The 21,369-nt window shown below is 39.0% G+C and overlaps 1 protein-coding gene across 1 annotated transcript in view; it reads left to right on the top strand.

Moving 5' to 3' along the window:
• Positions 1–5,253: 5,253 nt before the first annotated feature.
• Positions 5,254–21,369, top strand: part of LOC138853947 (uncharacterized) — a 30,054-nt gene continuing 13,938 nt past the window's right edge. The window contains exon 1 of the mRNA XM_070093875.1: positions 5,254–5,314. Coding sequence (XP_069949976.1) covers positions 5,254–5,314 — 61 coding nt within the window. The remainder of the gene's footprint in view (positions 5,315–21,369) is intronic.

The raw sequence follows: 21,369 nt of genomic DNA, 5'->3' as shown, positions 1-21,369 counted from the left end.
TATGTTTTAAATAAGTGACCCACTGATCAGAGCAGATCGACTGGTCCGGACCCTTGACTGGTCCGAACCCTTGACTGGTCCGAACCCGGGACTGGTTTCAAACAGTTTCGTTGGACAATAAAGCAGACTGTAAACGGATGGGGTTGTAGGCGCCCTTATAAACACAAACATTAAAAATCAGGAACGTGACGGTAAGCTGTCCAATATACAAAAAGAGTTAGAAACAGAAATACAAATAGCTAGAGCTTCATTTAAGGTTATTAATATAATATTCAAGAGGTTGCTAGTAGAATTGCAGTAAATCAACCATTCAAATCATTATGAAGCTGTGTGTAGTCTGTGGTCAGTCAAACAAACGGGCTTCCACATGGATAAATTGTCATTTTTGTGGAAATTGGTGTCACGCCCCTTGTGCAGATATCCCAGAACTAGCTACAAGCAGTATTAAAACAGAGAAGTGTTTCTGGGTATGCCCAAATGAGGAAAATCTGTGGACTAAAATCACAAGGGTATTAAAAGAGGACAACATCAAAGCTGCTTTCATAGAAAACCTGGAAGCTTTCTACAACAGATGGGAACATAAAAAGTCTGGGCTGAATGGTACTGCCCTTGATACTGGCCATGTAGTCACAAACTGTAAGGCTGGAGGTGATGTCCTGGGAGACAGTAATAGTAAAGCTGGAGGTGCTGTCCTGGGAGACAGTAATGGTGAAGCTGGAGGTGCTGTCCTGGGAGACAGAAATGGTGAAGCTGGAGATACTGTCCTGGGAGACAGTAATGGTGAAGCTGGAGATTTTGTCCAGGTAGTCGGGAATTATACGCAGGAAGGAATACATATAAATGACCTCATAGGGGACAGGAGCCATAGTAGGGAAACAAGTGTAGTCAAAGATAAGATAAAACCAATATTGCAAACTAGAAATACCGCAGGAAATAGCAAACAAGAGGACTCCAATAGCAATAGTGAGGATAAATTACCAAAAACAACTGGTGGGAGCTCCATTGTTGGTGCTAGGGAGGATAGAAGTAAGACAGGGAAACATGCACCAACAGGGAATACAGTCACAGAAACCCAAGGCAAGCGGAAACCAAGCCTGTGCACATACTATGCACTTGGTATCTGCTGGCATGGGAAATCTGGAAAAACAGATGGGACGTGCAACTATGACCACCCTAGAAAATGCCATGCCCATATGACAACAGGAAAATGCAAACTCCCTTCCTGTAAGCTTTTTCACCCTGAAATGTGTACCTCTTCAGTACAGGAAAGACTGTGCTATAACTTAAATTGCCAGGCATACCATCTAAAGGGGACAAAAAGATACAAAACATCCAGGCCATGGGAAAACCTGGGTAGCCACAGCCACTCAAGAGGGAGAGGTTTTTTAGTGCCAGGAAGGAAAAAAAACTGGCAGGAAATGGCAGAAATCGTACACCAAATCCAGTCATTCCTGGAGTGGAACCACAGTCGATGGCCTCCACTCCAAACCAACAGATACAGATACTAATGCCGGAAAAAAAATCCCCCCCCAGTACCAACAATACCACCAGTCCGATAACATTCTTCTTTGCAAATATACAGGGTCTAAAGCCAGCAACAAACAACAAAATACCTTTCATCCGTGGACTGCTTGCAGAGGCAAAGGCAATGTTCGCGGCTTTCACTGAGACCCACATAAAGGATCACTTGGACAATGAAATATGGATCCCAGGTTACAACCTATACAGATGTGACAGAGTGAACAGGCAAAAGGGGGGGGGGGGGGGGTTGGCCTGTACATTGCAGAGTCACTTGTTTGCACAGAACTGCTTAATGCCTCAAATGACGTAGTGGAAGTTTTAGCAGTAAAGGTCGAGAACCAAAACCTAGTCATTGTGGTAGTCTACAAGCCTCCGGATGCAACATCCCAGCAATTCCAGGAACAGCTGTTAAAAATTGACCACTGTCTGGAAAATCTTCCAGCTCCTGCACCCAACATCTTGCTCCTGGGGGATTTCAACTTAAGGCACCTAAAATGGAGGAATATAGCAAATAATATTGTTGCAGTAATAACACCAGGAGGCAGCTCTGATGAAAACTCACACTCACACGAGCTTTTAAATCTCTGCACAAAATTCAATTTAAACCAGCAAATAATAGAGCCTACTAGACTGGAGAATACACTAGACCTCATATTCACTAACAATGATGATCTGATAAGAAATGTCACCATATCAAAAACAATATACTCAGATCACAACATAATTGAGGTTCAGACATGTATGCGAGGAGCCCCAGACCGACAAAATGAGACTAGTCACGAGGGAGCATTCACCAAATTCAACTTCAATAACAAAAACATAAAGTGGGACCAAGTAAACCAAGTCCTAACCGATATAAGCTGGGAAGATATACTAAGCAACACAGACCCAAACTTATGCCTAGAACAGATTAACTCGGTGGCACTCGATGTATGCACAAGGCTTATTCCTCTAAGAAAAAGGAGGAGTAGATGTAAAATAGAAAGAGACAGGCGCTCCCTTTACAGGCGACGGAAAAGAATAACAGAGCGGCTAAAAGAGGTCAATATATCTGAAATGCGCAGGGAGACACTGGTCAGAGAAATAGCAAGCATCGAACTTAAGCTAAAAGAATCCTTTAGGAGTCAGGAATCGCGGGAAGAACTAAAAGCTATAAATGAAATCGAAAGAAACCCAAAGTATTTCTTCTCCTATGCCAAATCAAAATCGAGAACAACGCCCAGTATTGGGCCCCTACTTAAACAAGATGGGTCCTACACAGATGACAGCAAGGAAATGAGTGAGCTACTCAAGTCCCAATATGACTCAGTTTTTAGCAAGCCGCTAACCAGACTGAGAGTCGAAGATCAAAATGAATTTTTTATGAGAGAGCCACAAAATTTGATTAACACAAGCCTATCCGATGTTATCCTGACGCCAAATGACTTCGAACAGGCGATAAATGACATGCCCATGCACTCTGCCCCAGGGCCAGACTCATGGAACTCTGTGTTCATCAAGAACTGCAAGAAGCCCCTATCACGAGCCTTTTCCATCCTATGGAGAGGGAGCATGGACACGGGGGTCGTCCCTCAGTTACTAAAAACAACAGACATAGCCCCACTCCACAAAGGGGGCAGTAAAGCAACAGCAAAGAACTACAGACCAATAGCACTAACATCCCATATCATAAAAATCTTTGAAAGGGTCCTAAGAAGCAAGATCACCACCCATCTAGAAACCCATCAGTTACACAACCCAGGGCAACATGGGTTTAGAACAGGTCGCTCCTGTCTGTCTCAACTACTGGATCACTACGACAAGGTCCTAAATGCACTAGAAGACAAAAAGAATGCAGATGTAATATATACAGACTTTGCAAAAGCCTTCGACAAGTGTGACCATGGCGTAATAGCGCACAAAATGCGCGCTAAAGGAATAACAGGAAAAGTCGGTCGATGGATCTATAATTTCCTCACTAACAGAACACAGAGAGTAGTCGTCAACAGAGTAAAGTCCGAGGCAGCTACGGTGAAAAGCTCTGTTCCACAAGGCACAGTACTAGCTCCCATCTTGTTCCTCATCCTCATATCCGACATAGACAAGGATGTCAGCCACAGCACCGTGTCTTCCTTTGCAGATGACACCCGAATCTGCATGACAGTGTCTTCCATTGCAGACACTGCAAGGCTCCAGGCGGACATCAACCAAATCTTTCAGTGGGCTGCAGAAAACAATATGAAGTTCAACGATGAGAAATTTCAATTACTCAGATATGGTAAACATGAGGAAATTAAATCTTCATCAGAGTACAAAACAAATTCTGGCCACGAAATAGAGCGAAACACCAACGTCAAAGACCTGGGAGTGATTATGTCGGAGGATCTCACCTTCAAGGACCATAACATTGTATCAATCGCATCTGCTAGAAAAATGACAGGATGGATAATGAGAACCTTCAAAACTAGGGAGGCCAAGCCCATGATGACACTCTTCAGGTCACTTGTTCTATCTAGGCTGGAATATTGCTGCACTCTAACAGCACCTTTCAAGGCAGGTGAAATTGCCGACCTAGAAAATGTACAGAGAACTTTCACGGCGCGCATAACGGAGATAAAACACCTCAATTACTGGGAGCGCTTGAGGTTTCTAAACCTGTATTCCCTGGAACGCAGGAGGGAGAGATACATGATTATATACACCTGGAAAATCCTAGAGGGACTAGTACCGAACTTGCACACGAAAATCACTCACTACGAAAGCAAAAGACTTGGCAGACGATGCACCATCCCCCCAATGAAAAGCAGGGGTGTCACTAGCACGTTAAGAGACCATACAATAAGTGTCAGGGGCCCGAGACTGTTCAACTGCCTCCCAGCACACATAAGGGGGATTACCAACAGACCCCTGGCAGTCTTCAAGCTGGCACTGGACAAGCACCTAAAGTCAGTTCCTGATCAGCCGGGCTGTGGCTCGTACGTTGGTTTGCGTGCAGCCAGCAGCAACAGCCTGGTTGATCAGGCGCTGATCCACCAGGAGGCCTGGTCACAGACCGGGCCGCGGGGGCGTTGACCCCCGAAACTCTCTCCAGGTAAACTCTCCAGGTAAACCCATGTGTGTTGTAAAATTCAACTAAAATGCTGGGAGCAATGGGTTAATAACCCCTTCTCTTATATAGCTTATTAAAAAAAAAAAAAAAAAACCTTTAACTTGGGATGTTTGAATGTGTGTGGATGATAAGAATGAGAAGATTGTAGACGTTACGAATCAAAAGAAGTTGTACGTTCTGGCTCTTGAGTGAAACAAGGCTGAAGGGGTAGGAGAGTTTCAGTGGGGAAAAATAAATGGGATTAGGACAGGGGTTTCTAATAGAGTTAGAGCAAAGGAAGGAGTAACAATAATGTTGATGGATTAGCTATGACAGGAGCGGGAATATAAATGTATAACTTCAAGGAATATGTGGAGTAAAATAAAGGCTGGATGTGGAAAGTGGGTTATAGTGTTTCTGCACCTGGAGACCCCTCAAGAGAAGTTCCTCGATGCTGGTGAGGGGCTCTTGATCTAGGGAATTGGATCTGTGCTCCAGTTCCCTGAATTGAGTCTGAATAACTTCCATCCCCCACATGTGCTGTATAATCCTATGGGTTTAGTGCTCCCCCATTATAATAATAATGCACCTGGAGAAGAGAGAAGTGTAGAGGAGATAAGTGAGTGCTTAGGGAGCCAAGTAAGAGAGTAATTGTGGTAGGGGACATGAATGCTAAAGTGGCAGAAAAGGTTGTAGAGGGTGTGGTAGCTGAGTCGAGTGCCAGGGGTAAATGATTATGAGGGGCCTTTAATTGAACTATGTATAGAATGAGGTTTGGTAACAAGTATTACATATTTTAAGAAGAGGATAAATAAATATACAAGACATAATGTAGCGCATAATGAAAGTAGTTTCTTGGATTATGTATTGGTGGGCAAAGGTTGCTGGGTAGACTTCAGGATGTGCATGTTTATAGAGAGGCAACAGATATGTCAGATAATTATTTAGTTGTAGCTATGTTTAGAGTAAGAGGTAGATGAAACAAAAGGAAATCAGTAACAGCAAGTAAGAGACAGATGAAAGTTTATAAACTGAGGAGGAAGATAGGGTAAGATTTAAGCAACTAATGGGAGAAAGGTGGGCTAGCAAGAGTATAGGTAGTGTGGAGGCTGAAGAGGGGTGGGATAGTTTTAAAAATGCAGTGTTAAAATGCAGGGCAGAAGTTTGTGAATATAGGAAGGTGGGTGCAGGAGAAAAGAGGGATGATGAGGTAAAGGGTGTGATAATGGAGAAAAAGTTTGCTTATAAGAAGTTTTTACAAAGTAAAAGTGATATAAGAAGGGTGGAATATATGAAGAGTAAAAGAGAGGTGAAGAGAGTGGTGAGGGAGTGCAAATGATAAGTGTGGGTGAGATGCTGTCAACAAATTTTACTGAGAATAAGAAAAAGTTTTGGAGAGAGAGAGAAATAGGAAAGCTTAGTGAACAAATGAACATGACTGAAAAACAGAACAGGGGAGTTAGTAGACGGGGAGTTGGGGGTATTGGGAAGATGGCAGGAATATTTTGAGGAACTGTTAAATGTTGATGAAGAGAGGGAGGCAGTGATTTCATGCACTGGCCAGGGAGGTATAACATCTTTTAGGAGAGAAGAAGAGCCAGATGTGAGTGTGGGGGAGGTACTTGAGGCACTGGGTAAAATGCAAGGGTGAATAAAGCAGCTGGAACTGATGGGATCTTGACAGAAAAGTTAAAAGCAGGTGGGGATATAGTTTTGGAGTGGTTGATATTTTTGTTCAATATATGAAAGAAGGGAAGGTACCTAGGGACTGCCAGAGCACATGCATAGTTTCTTTATATAAAGGGAAGGGGGACAAATGAGAGTGTAAAAATTATAGGGGAATAAGCCTACCGAGTACATCTGGTAGTGTATGGTAGAGTTATTATTTTAAGAATTAAGAGGGAAGACAGAGAGCAGGATTTCGGATGAACAAGGAGGCTTTAGAATGGGTAGGGGATGTGTAGACGAAGTGTTCACATTGAAGCATATAAGTGAACAATATTTAGATAAAGGAAGGGAAGTTTTCATTGCTATTATGGATTTAGAAATGGCTTATGATAGGGTGAATAGAGGAGCAATGTAGTAGATGTTGAAAGTGTATGGAATAGGTGGTAAGTACTAAATGCTGTAAATAGTGAGAATAGTGAGGCTCAGGTTAGGTTGTGTGGGAGAGAGGGAGATTACTTTCCAGTAAAAGTAGGTCTTACCTGGAGTTTACCTGGAGAGGGTTTCGGGGGTCAAGGCCCCCATGGCTCGGTCTAAGACCAGGCCTCACGGTGGATCAGGGTCTGATCAACCAGGCTGTTACTACTGACCGCACACAAGCTGATGTATGAACCACAGCCCGGTGGGTCAGGTACTGACTTTAGGTGCCTCTCCAGTGCATTCTTAAAGACAGCCAGGGGTCTATTGGTAATCCCCCTCATGTAGGCTGGGAGGTAGTTGAACAGTCTTGGACCCTGGACACTTATTGTGTTGTCTCTCAATGTACTCGTCGTGCCCCTGCTTTTCATTGGGGGAATGTTGCATCTCCTTCTAAGTCTTTTGCTTTCATAAGGAGCGATTTTCATTTGCAGGTTTTGTACCAATCCCTCCATAATGTTACTGTGGTTGTTTAACGTATAGATGGGGTTGTAAGATAAGTGAATGCTATGGTGTTGGGGAGAGGGTCGGGATTAAGTTATGAGGCTTCAAATACAAAATGGGAGTTGACCAGATACTTCTTGCTGATGATACTGTGCTTTTGGGAGATTCTGAAGAGAATTTACAAAGGTTTAGTGAATGAGTTTGGAGGATGTGTAAAGGAAGAAAGTTGAAAGTGAACATGGATAAGAGTAAGGTGATGAGGGTATCCAAAAGATTTAAATAAGAAAAAATGGATATCAAACTAGAGGGAGGTAGTATGGAAGGAAGGAATGTGTTGCAATATTTGGGAGGAGACTTGTCAACAGATGGATATGTGAAGGACAAGGTAAACCATAGAACTGATGAAGGAAAACAAGGTGGGAGGTTAACTGAGGTATCTGTGCAGACAAAGAACATTATCCATGGAGGCAAAGAAGGAATATATGAGAGCATGGATTGTAAATGTTCCAGTGAGAAGGAAGTTGGAGGCAGTGGAGATGTCGTGTCAAAAGGCAATATGTGGTGTAAATACTATGCAGAGAATTTGTAGTGTGGAAATTAGGAGATGTGGAGTTGCTAAAAGTATTATTCAGAGGGCTGAGGAGGGTTTGGTCATTTAGAGAGGATGACTTACATGGAGTTTACCTGGAGAGGGTTTCAGGAGTCAATGCCTCCGCGGCCCGGTTTGTGACCAGGCCTTTGCCGTGGTCTATAAATCTGTAGAGGAGAAAAGGAGTGGGTAGGGGTCATCCTAGGAAAGGATGGATGGTGGGGATAAAAGAGGTTTTGTGTGCAAGGGGCTTGGACATACAGCAGGGATGTGTGAATGTGTTAGATAGGAGTGAATGGAGACAAATGGTTTTTGGGACTTGAAGAGCTGTTGGAGTATTGGCAGGTTATATTTTGTGAAGGGATTCAGGGAAACCGGTTAGCCGGACTTGAGTCCTGAAGGTGGGAAATACAATGGCTACACTATAAAAGAGGGGTTTGGGATAAGTATTTGCTGTTTGGAGTGACATCTGAACTATCACATCATGTGCACTTCTGCAAAGACTGATATTGTGCGAATGATTGTGAAAGTGTTTTTCTTTTTTTGGGTCACCTTGCTTCGGTGGGAGACGGCCAACGTGTTAAAAATAATTACTGTTTTGGTCTTCTTACACTATGAATAAGGAATACTTTTGATATTACAATCGTTGCAAGGTGTAATACTCCTTGAACCATGGAAATAAGTCTCATTGATTGACTATATTCTGTCATCCTTAATTATTTGTTATATGTTTTGGCTTGAGGAAATATCTTGGGTTATATAAACAATATAATTCCTGTGTCCCTTCCAGATCTCTATATAGCATATATTTACAAGTAAACCTTGTATTACAAATGTTTTAAGGTGGAAACAAGGAAGTTAGTCATATTGTCTGACTATTACTGATTGAATACCACTGTTAGTATCATCAAAGTGAAACAAATTTGGAACGAATAAGGCATATTCCTGGTAGGTCCAGACCTTGTTTGTTAGTAACTAACTGATGGGGGAACAACACACACTGATTTCGCTGTTTACTTATTCTAGCCAAGCATTCTAGACAAGTACCTAGAATCGGTACCTGACCAGCCGGGCTGTGGTTCGTACGTTGGATTGCGTGCAGCCAGCAGTAACAGCCTGGCTGATCAGGGCCTGATCCACCATGAGGCCTGGTCACAGACCAGGCCGCGGGGGCGTTGACCCCCGGAACTCTTTCCAGGTAAACTCCAGGTTTACTGTGTAACTTGGATGGTAAGTCCCGTCAGAGGAAGTTCCTTGACCCTGGTGATGGGCTCTTGATCTAGGGCAATGGATCTGTATTCCAGTTCCCTGAACTGAGCCTGAATACCTTCCATCGTCTCCTCCCCCCCCACATGCGCTGTATAATCCTACGGGTTTAGCGCTCCCCTTGATTATAATAAGTGGATGGTAAGTAAGAGATCCGAGGAATTGGACTTATTCTCCCATTCCTCGGACTGAATTTAGTTACTTACCATTCCCCAAGTGTATGACCACTGAGAGTTTAGCACTCTCCCTATAAATGTAATATTTCGATTGAATGCATAACTGTTTATACACACTGAGAGATGTTTGTGTGTATGTTATTATTATAACGAAAAAGAAACGCTAAACCTACAAGGGTCATACAGCTCAGTGTATATAGGATGAAGTGACAAAGGTTTAGCAACAATACCTTTGTAACTGTTCAGCTTTTAAAACTTTGGGGCCCAGTCCCTGGACCCATTTTGTACCTCTGTAATCTTTTGACTACCGTTAACAACAGTAGCAATAATAACACTTAATAATTTGGGAGCTCCAGTTTTTTTAAGAAATTCCCCATCATGAATGCAACTACGACGACAAACAAGAAACACTAAGTTTTATATTTCTTAGCTAAGATAAGATAAGATAAGATTTCGCTCGGATTTTTGACCCCGGAGGGTTAGCCACCCAGGATAACCCAAGAAAGTCAGTGCGTCATCGAGGACTGTCTAACTTATTTCCATTGGAGTCCTTAATCTTGTCCCCCAGGATGCGACCCACACCAGTCGACTAACACCCAGGTACCTATTTGCTGCTAGGTGAACAGGACAACAGGTGTAAGGAAACGTGTCGAAATGTTTCCACCCGCTGGGAATCGAACCCGGGTCCTCCGTGTGTGAAGCGGGAGCTTTAGCCACCGGGCCACCCTCGAGACAAGAAATCAGCTGGATTCTCCTCACTAGGTATATGATTAAATGTTAACATATGCTGACCCAAACTATTATACTTCTCTTGCATCTTATTAATTTCAGCGACTCTGGTTTGTACGTACACAATTTTACTGTTTCCATTACGAATCCTTTGTAAAGATACCTCATTATCAGACCAAATTACAGTGTCGCTAATATTTATCACCTGCAACTTATTTCTTATATAATTAGCTAATTTGACACCTACATAAATGGCTGTTAATTCCAACTGAGGCAAGGTACGTGATTTAATTGGAAACACTTTAGCCTTAGACATAACAAGAGAAATAACACTATTACATTGAAGGTAAGCAACTGCTCCATATGCCAATTTTGAAGCATCACAAAAAATGTGGAGTACATTTTTCCCATTTGGATTGGCCACCTGGCGTGGGAACTCCAACATTGGAATTTTCTCATAATCACCAATTAATTCATCCCACCTGTTAATGAATTCCTCAGGTAGAATTTCATCCCAAGCACATTTAAGTTTCCATGCTTCCTGAATTAATAATTTCCCTCTTATAGTAAGGGGTGACACTAAACCTAGTGGATCAAAACATTTGGAAACTTAGCAAGCAAAACTCTCTTAGTTAATTTATTGGGCATACTGTAATTACTAGGTTTTAACATTAACAAATTTCTCTCAGTATCCCAAGTTAAACCCAATACATTACTACATTTTGGCACTTCATCTCCAGGATAATCTTTACATATTTTGTCCTTTAATTTGGACGAATTACTATTCCATTCCCTCAGAGGCATATTTGCACTTTGCATTATTTTATTAGCCTCTCCATAAGTCATTAACAGTTCCTCTTCAGTTGACGTCACACCCAGGAAATTGTCCACATAAAATTGTTTGCTCATTACTTTACTCAGTGGACTTCCCATACGTTTAAGGTGTGCATTTATCGTCGCTTGAAGTAGGAACGGACTGGATGTAGCACCAAATAATACGCTCCTAAAGCGAAAGGTTTTCAGAGGGCTAAGTGGGCCACTAGGATTCTCAGGCCATAAAAAGCAGGTACAATCCCGGTCAGCCTCTTGTAAACCCACTCTTAGGAAAGCTTTACTTATGTCAGCCGTAAAGGCATAATGCTTCACTCTGAAATTTAATAAAATATCTCCTAATTTTTCCGTCAACGATGGACCTGTCATCAAACAGTCATTTAAACTAGGTACATTTTTGTTACTCCTGGCACTACAATTAAACACAATCCTCAAAGGAGTGGTCTTAGAATCCTTCTTCACTCCGTGATGTGGCAAATAGTGACCATAAATTTTGGCTTGCTCAGGAGGTACCTCTTCTATAAATTTATTAATTAACTGCTTAGCAATTATATCATTATAGGCAGTTAACAATTCTGGTGTCTTACTCAGTTCACGGAGCTGAGCCTTTAACTGTCCATATGCCATTCTGTAATTAGTGGGCAATTCTGGATGGTTCAGTCTCCACGGAAGTCGTACCCAGTATTGTCCAGATTCAAATTTTACATCTTTCAGGTACTGCTCCTGAGTAAAAGAATCGTCTGGACTTTCTTCATTTACATTTATTCCAATGCTGTCTAATTCTCACAATTTTTGCACTGGTTCAACACCATCCTCTATGGAAGAATTATACTGGGGTACGATTTCACGAGTAAGACACAGTTATGGTATTTGTAGTTTCCTCTAGTCATGAATTATTATTACGAGGAATCCTACTATACATTACATGGCCTCCTGCAGTCTTCAAAAGGGTGACACCACATTTCTTTACCATACTCTTTACAAAGGAGGCATAATAGTCATTACCTATCAAAATATTTATTGGGCTTACAGAATCATCACTTACACCAGAAGGTGCTAAATTTACATTATGTGAAAGTCTTTCTGTAGCTTTACTAAGCCCTACTGTAGATATTTTCTCTGGAAGTCTATCTACAATTACTGCATTAACACGTTTTTTCTCATTGCCCAACCTGACAGTTACATAAACAGTGTCATACAATTGAGCTCTTTTATCTGAGAGAAAACCAGATAATTTTAAAGTTGTGGGATCTCCCATCTGTACTTTCATACCATCAAGACATTTACGTTTTATGAAAGTACCCTGGGATCCCTGGTCCAATAATGCATTTACAATTTTTTATTTATGCCTTTTATCATAAATTTTTACCTGTAACACAGGTAAGGCTACTTCAGCAAAACCATCATTATTAACATTAGCAGCAATTTTTACATTAGCCACTGTTGTGTCAGGATTGTCAACATTATCATTATTATCAACATTATCATATAGACCTTTACACATGACTATATGGTGTCTTCCTTTGTGACATTGATAACAGAAGTTTAATTTGGCATAACAATCCTTTACATTGTGATTATCTAAACGTCTGATACATCTGTCAAGTTCCTCCAATCTTTCAACTTTATCATTCCATGATTTGTATACACGGCAATTCTTAGAAAAATGAGTACCCTTGCAGAAGGGACAATCTCTCTTTTCTTTGACTGGTTTCTTATTAACTGGGCTACTCTTAGGAGGGTACTTATTCTTCTTACCTTGTGGAGAATCATTATTTCTGATTCCTGCTACTTGATATGCACCTATGCAACTCTTTTTAGGAAATGAATTTTGATTATTAACATCGGGATAATTTCTCCCTTTGTGAAACTTGACAGATACCTCGGAGTTATTATGTGTTGCATCTTTAAAATGAGTTAGTTGGCTGGTCTGCAACTGCACAATTAATTCTTGTAGACCTAGTCTTATTTCCTCCAGTCCAAAATAACCTTTGTGATATTTATTCGAGAGCCATTCAAGTGTTTTACAACTTATTTATTCTGTACCATGGCATTCAATAACCAGTCTGATTCCTTCAGATTATATTTATTACTTAAAGTTTTGAGAGTGCTCTCCAGTTTAACTCTAAACTGCTGTAAACCTTTGTAAGTGTGATCTGGAGATTTTAAATTAACAATGATATTCACTAGATCCAACCTACTTTGTTCTATATTACCAAAAGTGATCTTCAACAAGTCAACTGCTTCCTTGTAAGAGTCATCTACATTGGGAAAGGCTTGTGTGAGTATGTAAGCATCTCCTCTTACCTGTCCTTTGAGGTAAAATAATTTAGTTACACAGGCTAGGTCACTCCTGTCATGCACAGCTGCTTTAAAAATTGACCAAAATTCCTTCCAATTTTCACCAGGATTAAATATAGGTAAACATAATTCTGGGAGTTTTGGCAAAGACATATTATTTGTTGGAGCAGACTGACCAACTGCCTGGTTTACACATTTTAATTTATTCAAGGCCTGACTTTTACAAGAAAGAATTTTTTCCTCTAATTCATAATACTGATTAATGATGAGATCTACTTCAGTCTCATCTACACAGTTTACTCATAAATCTCCTTCATATTTGTTGTAATATAATTTGTATGAATCATATCTATTACCTAAAGCATCTAAATACAATTTTAAATCATCAGTATTCACAGTTTCTTGATTCATTAATTCCACACATTTATTATATGCCTTGGTTACATGACCCTTTCTAGCTTGCAATGACGCTTTCTTTGCTCTATATTCCATATGTTTGTCTTCTATATTAATTTCCTCATTTTCAGCCATTATGTAATGTATTAAATTCAACTTTATTAATAACACTGATTACAACTTACAACACTGATACAACTTACCTTTAAATAAATCCTAGCTACTTGAGCTTAGCAATTACATGTAAGAAAATAATATAAACTTCAAATGTACATTAATACAACAAACCTTTAGCCAGATTTGGCTTATCAATTACACATACACTGATATAAATCTTGGCCAGAATTGTCTTATCAAATTAATATTGTACAAATACATTAATATAAATCCTAGCCACTTTGCTTTGCAAAATTAATATACACATTAATATAATTAGCTACACTTGGCTTATCAATTACACATACACTTATACACATTAATATAATCTTTAGCTACACTTGACTTATCCAAATTAATATTGTAATAATTATAATCCACTACACATTAAGTAAATTTGTGAACTTAACATCCACCTCCTTCAGTCATTTCACATATAATTATTAAGTAATTAACTAATTAATGACTTCACTAATTACCTCCGGTTCAAGAAGGACCAACGGGCAAATTAAATGTGGAAAATTACATTATCTGAATGTATCATTATATACATAACAGTAAATGAACAAAGATAATTATTATTTATCAGTTTGACAAGTAGGAATTTGGGACACCTAGGTCGCAAAAAATGTCCCCCTTCGATACCTACCACTGTCATATCCACAAGTTGCTCTGGACCTTTTTAATTATAAATGAAATATACATCACCAGGAATGCTGGTAAATATATAAATTTGTGGACTGTATATTAAAATTAAAAAAGGATTATAGCATATACACACACATTTATGTAACAGAAGGAGAATATATCTTAATCATAACACTCACCAATTTAACTGGAGATTAAGTTATATCATACTCAGAAAACCTCTGTCTATACATGAAAATAACAACTGGCCAGAGTTATAACATAACAGACTTATCTGAGGTTCCTGGAGCTGTCTTGTCCAGTCGTCTGATATCTCAAGTTATGCAGGAATGCACATACAACAATTTCGCCTCCTATTTGAGAGGTGTCAGCCCAATTTTAACCTCTAGAGCAAGAAAAATTCTTCCCATTACACTAACGTTGTATCCAATTCAAATTAACAATGGCGACTGTCCCTTCTCCCCAGGCTCAGTTTCCCATTTTCTATGACATAAATGTTATTAAATACAGTATGGCCATCTATTTACATATAACTACCGTATTTCTGGAAAATATATACAGTATTTTCCACAGTTGTATTTATGTTACGTGCTGAGTTTTTGCATGATGAGATATATACTGTTTTGCTTTGTGCATACAGTGCATCTGATTGATGTGAGTCTGTGAAACATTTTGCGTGTACGTGTGTGTGTGTTTGTGTGTGTGTATATATATATATATATATATATATATATATATATATATATATATATATATATATATATATATATATATATATGTATGTATGTCGTGCCGAATATGTAAAACTGGTCAATTAACAAGAACTCATTTAAAATTAAGTCCTTTCTGAAATTTTCTCTTATACGTTTAAAGATATATTTTTTTCATTAATGTTAATGTAAAAATTTTTAATTTTGCACCAAAAGAATCTTAGAAAACTTACCTAACCTTATTATAACAAGAACAATTTATTTTAGCCTAACCCAACTAAATATATTTTAGATTTGTCTACAGTAATTTAATACTAAACAAACACAGTGAAATATATTTTTTTCGTTAGGTTCAGAATGATTTTGGCGAAATTATTGCATACACAAATTTTCACTTGTCCTATATGGCAAGATGAACGTTGCTATTTAAGCCAAGATCGCAAGTTCTGCCTATTCGGCACGACATATATATATATATATATATATATATATATATATATATATATATATATATATATATATATATATATATATATATATATATATATATATTTCTATTGTATTGAGCCTTTGTCATGGGTCAAGCTTTATGAAGAACTTTATATATGTATGATTCCATTCTTTTTTAAGTTTATAATCAAGGTCTGTACCCTGATACCGGTTTGGTGTCATTGCTAAGTTCTTGATGTTAAGTTTTAGTCTGTATGGTATACAGACATATCTAGACGGTTTAGTGACGTAGTTCATTTGTGTCTGAGATTTTGTATATGAGTTTATTGTAACAGTATTGCGCCTTCAGTTTTTTGAGTTCTAAGCTGTATTCTTTTTATGTTTATTCGTATGTTGGTATATGTAAAGCTGTATGTAGATGTTCTAGTAAGATTATGATGTTAGGTTTTGGTTTTTGGATAATGCGAAGGCTGGGATTTGATTGATATAATTTCTTTGTATATTTTCTTTTCTAGTGTACTGAGCCTTTGTCAGATGTCATGTTAGATGTAAAATTTTATATATATGTAAGGTATTGAATCAAGAATGTGTACGTTGGTTTGCGTGCAGCCAGCAGCAACAGCCTGGTTGATCAGGCGCTGATCCACCAGGAGGCCTGGTCACAGACCGGGCCGCGGGGGCGTTGACCCCCGAAACTCTCTCCAGGTAATCTCCAGGTAATATGTCAGTTCACGACCCTGTGACCGTATTTTTTCGTAGCTATGTTCTTGCCGTAGGTTATTGTTGTACTTTTTGCAGCAGTATCTTGCAATCATATAGGTGCAATCTGTTTGTGTCAGTTAATTTGATTGAGATACATACTGTTTCCTTATTTTTTATTTTATGTTAAACTGTATTGTTTTTAAATAAAATATATAAAAAAATCAAACAACAATGGCGAGTCTCTTCTGCGCAGGCGCAGTTTACCATTTTTTATAATATAATTTTTATTAAATACAGTATGGCCGTCTATTTACATATAACTACTGTATTTCTGGAAAATATGTACAGTATTTTCCACAGTTACTATGTATGATAATTTGTGTAACTGTATTTATGTGTACCTGTACCTAAATAAACTTAAAACGCTCAGGTGCAGTAAACTGAACAAACATCCAGATACGTGTCATGGAATATATTTAACCTTGCGGGCACTGTACATTAAAAATTAAATGCAGCACCACTCTCGTGCAGTACATTCTAAGGTAAAACTAACAACCGTAGCACTCGTCTCGTCAGTGTGAGCATCAGTCTTCAAGAGCAGAACAATCTACACAGTCTTGGGTAAGATTGTCTCTTGTAGACAAACGATGACTACATTGTCCAGCTCGACTCCAAAATAGGCACTTGCTTCTTTCCAAGACCTTGGTCAATACATTGAGAAATAGGGAACACACTGTTTTAGTACTGAGATCACGCATTATCATGTATTTTCTTGCTTGTGTAGAGCGAGTTACTAGGGAACCTTTCTAAGCTCCTGGTTAGTGGTTTATAATGCAATGGTTTCTTGGCTGGTTGTTTATATGGCTTCTCCTGGCTTATAATGTGGCGGTTTCTCCTGGATAGTGGTTTATAACGTGGTTTCTCCTGGCTAGTGGTTTATAATGTGGTGGTTTCTCCTGGCTAGTGGTTTATAGCGTTGTTTCTCCTGGGTAGTGGTTTCTCCTGGCTAGTGGTTTATAATGTAGTGGTTTCTCCTGGCTAGTGGTTTATAATGTGGTGGTTTCTCCAGGCTAGTGGTTTATAGTGTAGTTTCTCCTGGATAGTGGTTTATAATGTTTTTCCTGGCTAGAGGTTTATAATCTCCTTATTAGTGGTTTATAACGTGGTGGTTTCTCCTGGCTAGTGGTTTATAATGGAGTGGTTTCTCCTGGCTAGTGGTTTATAATATACTAGTTTCTCCTGGCTAATTGTTTATAATGTACTAGTTTCTCCTGGCTAGTGGTTTATAATGTACTTGTTTCTCCTGGCTAGTGGTTTATAATGTACAAGTTTCTCCTGGCTAGTGGTTTATAAAGTACTAGTTTCTCCTGGCTATTGCTTTATAATATGTGGTTTCCCCTTCCTAGTCGTTTATATTGTAGTGGTTTCTTCTGGCTAGTGGTTTATAATGTACGTTTCTCCTGGCTAGTGGTTTATAATGTACTAGTTTCTCCTGGCTAGTGGTTTATAATGTACGTTTCTCCTGGCTAGTCGTTTATAATGTACTAGTTTCTCCTGGCTAGTGATTTATAATGTTCTAGCTTCTCCTGGCTTTATATGTGGTTTTCCCTTGCTAGCGGTTTATAATGTAGTGGTATCTCCTGGCTAGTGGTTCATAATGTAGTTTCTCCTGGCTAGTGGTTTATAATGTGGGTTCTTGCTAGTGGTTTATAACGGTTTTTCTTGGCTAGTGGTTTATAACGTAGTTCTTTGTTGGAGCTGACATCCAAGACAGCCTGTATATAGTGTCTCACAGCTCCTCCTTGTGTCTTCGTTCAGCTGTACATTGTCTTCCTAATCATGTGCTAATAATCCTTGTTCTTATGTTTCATCTGCGTATGCATATACAGTGAGTACAGGAATGGGTCTCCATGACCAAGCAAAAATATATTTGATCACATGGAATCATAATGGAATCATTTGGACTTTCCTCATTTATATTAATCCCTATGCTGTCCAGCTCTCACAAATTAGACTGGTTCAACATCATCCTCGATAGAAGAATACTTGTACTGGGCTGACCTTTTATGAGTAAGACACCGTGACTGTATTTACTACTTCCTCTAGTCATTATTACTAGGCGGTAGTCTACCATATATTACATGGCCCGTACCAGTGTTGAGGAGAGTGACGCCGCATGGTTTTGGATTTATGCCCTTTATCCTTCTTTTTCGCTTCTGATGACCAGAGCTTTGGTAAGATGGGTAAGGAAGAAGGATGGGTAAGGATGGAAATATTGGAAAAGGGTGGGAGGGGGGAGAGAGGATATAAAAGGTAAGTGGCCCAACCACTTTGGTGCAATTTAAAAAGTGTATGTGAATTGATAAGATATTCTTTAAGAGGTATAATACTAACCCATCAGAGTCACATAGATATAATAGATATATAAGTACATGACTCTGAATTGGTAGTAGTTATACAAGTTGCAATTGCTTTTTTTTTTTTTTTTTTTTTTTTTTTTTTTTTTTTTTTTTTTTTTTTTTTTTTTTTTTTTTCCGCGATTGCACAACGGATATTTATACAACAAGAAAGGCAATAATTTTCTGGCCGGTTTATAAGTTCGTGACAATAGCTTCTTAATGGTGGTGTCCAACAATATTCAATAGCATAATTTTACATTAGAAAGTTATTTAAGATGTCTCCCTAATTGGGGGCGATGATTTTCTCAGTATACATAGAAGGGTTCTGGTGGTATCCAAACTTCTTCATCAGGTAAGTTGCTCAAAATCATGGGTCGAGGGTAATCATCTTTATGAATAAAACGACAAACCCTCTGTGGGAGAGTCATTCTTTGAGTCCTGTGAGGCGGAGTATTGATGGTGTAATCGGTGGTATTTATCACTTGTATAGGATGTTCTCTATCTGGCATGTATAGTTCTTGCATTGTATAAAGTTGTTTCTTTTTTAGGGTGTCAAGGCGTACATTTATGGCAGTGATATCTTGTTGTGTGTGTAAATCTGCCATTTTAACTCTGTCTCTCCTCCTGGTATCGGTAATAAAGGAAGAGCTCTATTCTGAACCCTTTGTAACCGTAGCATGTTGGTCTTTGTTGTTAATGACATTGGGACACAAGGGTATTCAAGTATAGGTCTTATTATCATTTTATACAGATGTTTTTTGACATGTTGAGGGGCTTGATTGAATCGAAAGAGTCTGCTAAGACCGACTTTGGCTGTGTTGATCTTTTTAGTTACATGAGATGTTGAGTGGAGCAGCCTGTCTATTTCATATCCCAAGATCTTGTTAGGGTTTCTAATGGCTACAGGTGTACCTCTGATGGAGATACCCCCTTTATCTTCGATGGTTGATGCAAAACATCCTATCGTGCTAACAAGGACCTTGTCAGGATTAGTCGTAATTCTCCATTTCTTCTCCCAATTAGATGTTCGACGAAGTTCAATATTCATTTTTTCTATGACTCTTTCATACTTGTATTTTCCTGTTACTGGAGTTGATGAGACGACATGAATAACATCATCTGCAAACTGTGTCACAATTGTGTCATTAAACTCTGGTTGAGGAAGGTCATTCACATAAATGTTAAACAGAAGTGGACTAAGACAAGAACCTTGTGGGACACCAGCGGTCGGTATAAAAGGTTCTGTCGACTTGCCATGAAAGGTGGGAATGATTTTTCTTTGAGTTAAGAAATTATAAATTACTCTGAGAAAAGTCCAGTTATGGTCTGGTAGGTCAATGAGTTTGTATATAAGGCCATCATGCCATAAGCTATCAAAAGCTTTATGAACATCTCTGGTGGCAATTAAGGCAAGATTGCCCTGCTGTTTTAGACTTGCTACAGTGTCAAAAATCACATTTATTGCATGATTGGTACCTCTATGTGTTCTAAAGCCAAATTGTTTTTTAGTAAACAAGTGATTAAACTCCATATAGTAATTCAATCGGTTGGAAATGACTTTCTCAAGAACTTTTCCAGTGACTTCAAGTAAAGATATAGGTCTATAGTTCCCAGGTTGGTGGATGTCTTTATTGGGCTTAGCAAGAAAGATCATCCTAGCAGTCTTAAAAACAACTGGAAAATGTCCTGAGGCCAAGATGGCATTAAAGATATTTACCAAGGACTGTTTGCAATTTCTAGGTAGGTACTTTATTTGTTTCATTGTTATTCCAGAGAGGCCAGGGGCTCTATTTCTCATTCTTCCAATAACCTGACTTATCTCTAGTAATGTAATAGGTCTAGTAAGCGGGTGGGTATCTTCAAGAGTTGAAGTATCGATGGTAGGTAGTGGTTGTAGATCATCCAAGTTCTCATCTCTCCATTCATTTACTAACTGATAATGATTATTATTAAATTGACGACTGTTATTGTGAGAGAGAATTTTCTCCCATACATCACCCATCAAATTAGCCTGGTCCTGTGGATCGTCAAGTTTAATTTCAACATCTTCATCATCCTCATCAGTGAAGGTATGAACTAGGTAGTTAGGAACCTTGTGCTTTCCCCCTAAAAGTTGTCGGATCTTACTCCAAAATTTTGCTGGTTCACGTTTATATTGATTAGCTTGAAGAACTAGAAATTTCCATATGTCTCGTTTGTGTTGACTAATCATGTTAATTAATTCGTGCCTTAATCGGTGCAGTGTAGCTGCTGGTGGTTGTCGTGTTTGAAGATGCCTTCGACATTCTGCTTGATAATTTCTTAAAGTATCTCTAATTTCTCTAATAGGTTTATATTGTTGGTATATCTTTGTGGAAGCTAATTGGCAAGTTGCATTAGTAGCTTCAATTATTCGATTGTGCAGGGACCTGATTGCATCATCAATTGCACTGGAAGGTAGATTTTCCAAAGACACAATTTCATCCTCACCCAGATATGCCCTGAAGGGGTCAAATCCTAGGGTGTTAAGATTGGGTTTAGGAGTTACCGGTATTCTAAATGGAGAAGTTTGTAGTTGTATTATAACAGGGATATGGTCAGATCCTACATTTCCACCAGGAGATATACGACAGTGAAAGATGTCACAGTCTCTGTTTGTCAGTACTATATCTGGTGTTCCTGGATGAGGTCCAATGTACGATTTGAAGAATGGGCCTTGAAATGACAAGTTTCTAGCTGTCATGATATTAAATAGTTGTTTTCCTTTTAAATCACCCAGTGGAATACCAGCTCCACAGTTGAACAGGGCAGGGTGATGAGCATTAAAATCACCAGCCAGAATTGTTGGAATATTTCTGCTTAA

The sequence above is a fragment of the Cherax quadricarinatus genome, chromosome 44 (genome assembly GCF_038502225.1).
Source record: "Cherax quadricarinatus isolate ZL_2023a chromosome 44, ASM3850222v1, whole genome shotgun sequence".
NCBI classification, from domain to species: domain Eukaryota; kingdom Metazoa; phylum Arthropoda; class Malacostraca; order Decapoda; family Parastacidae; genus Cherax; species Cherax quadricarinatus.
This window is presented reverse-complemented; position numbering and strand designations above follow the sequence as displayed.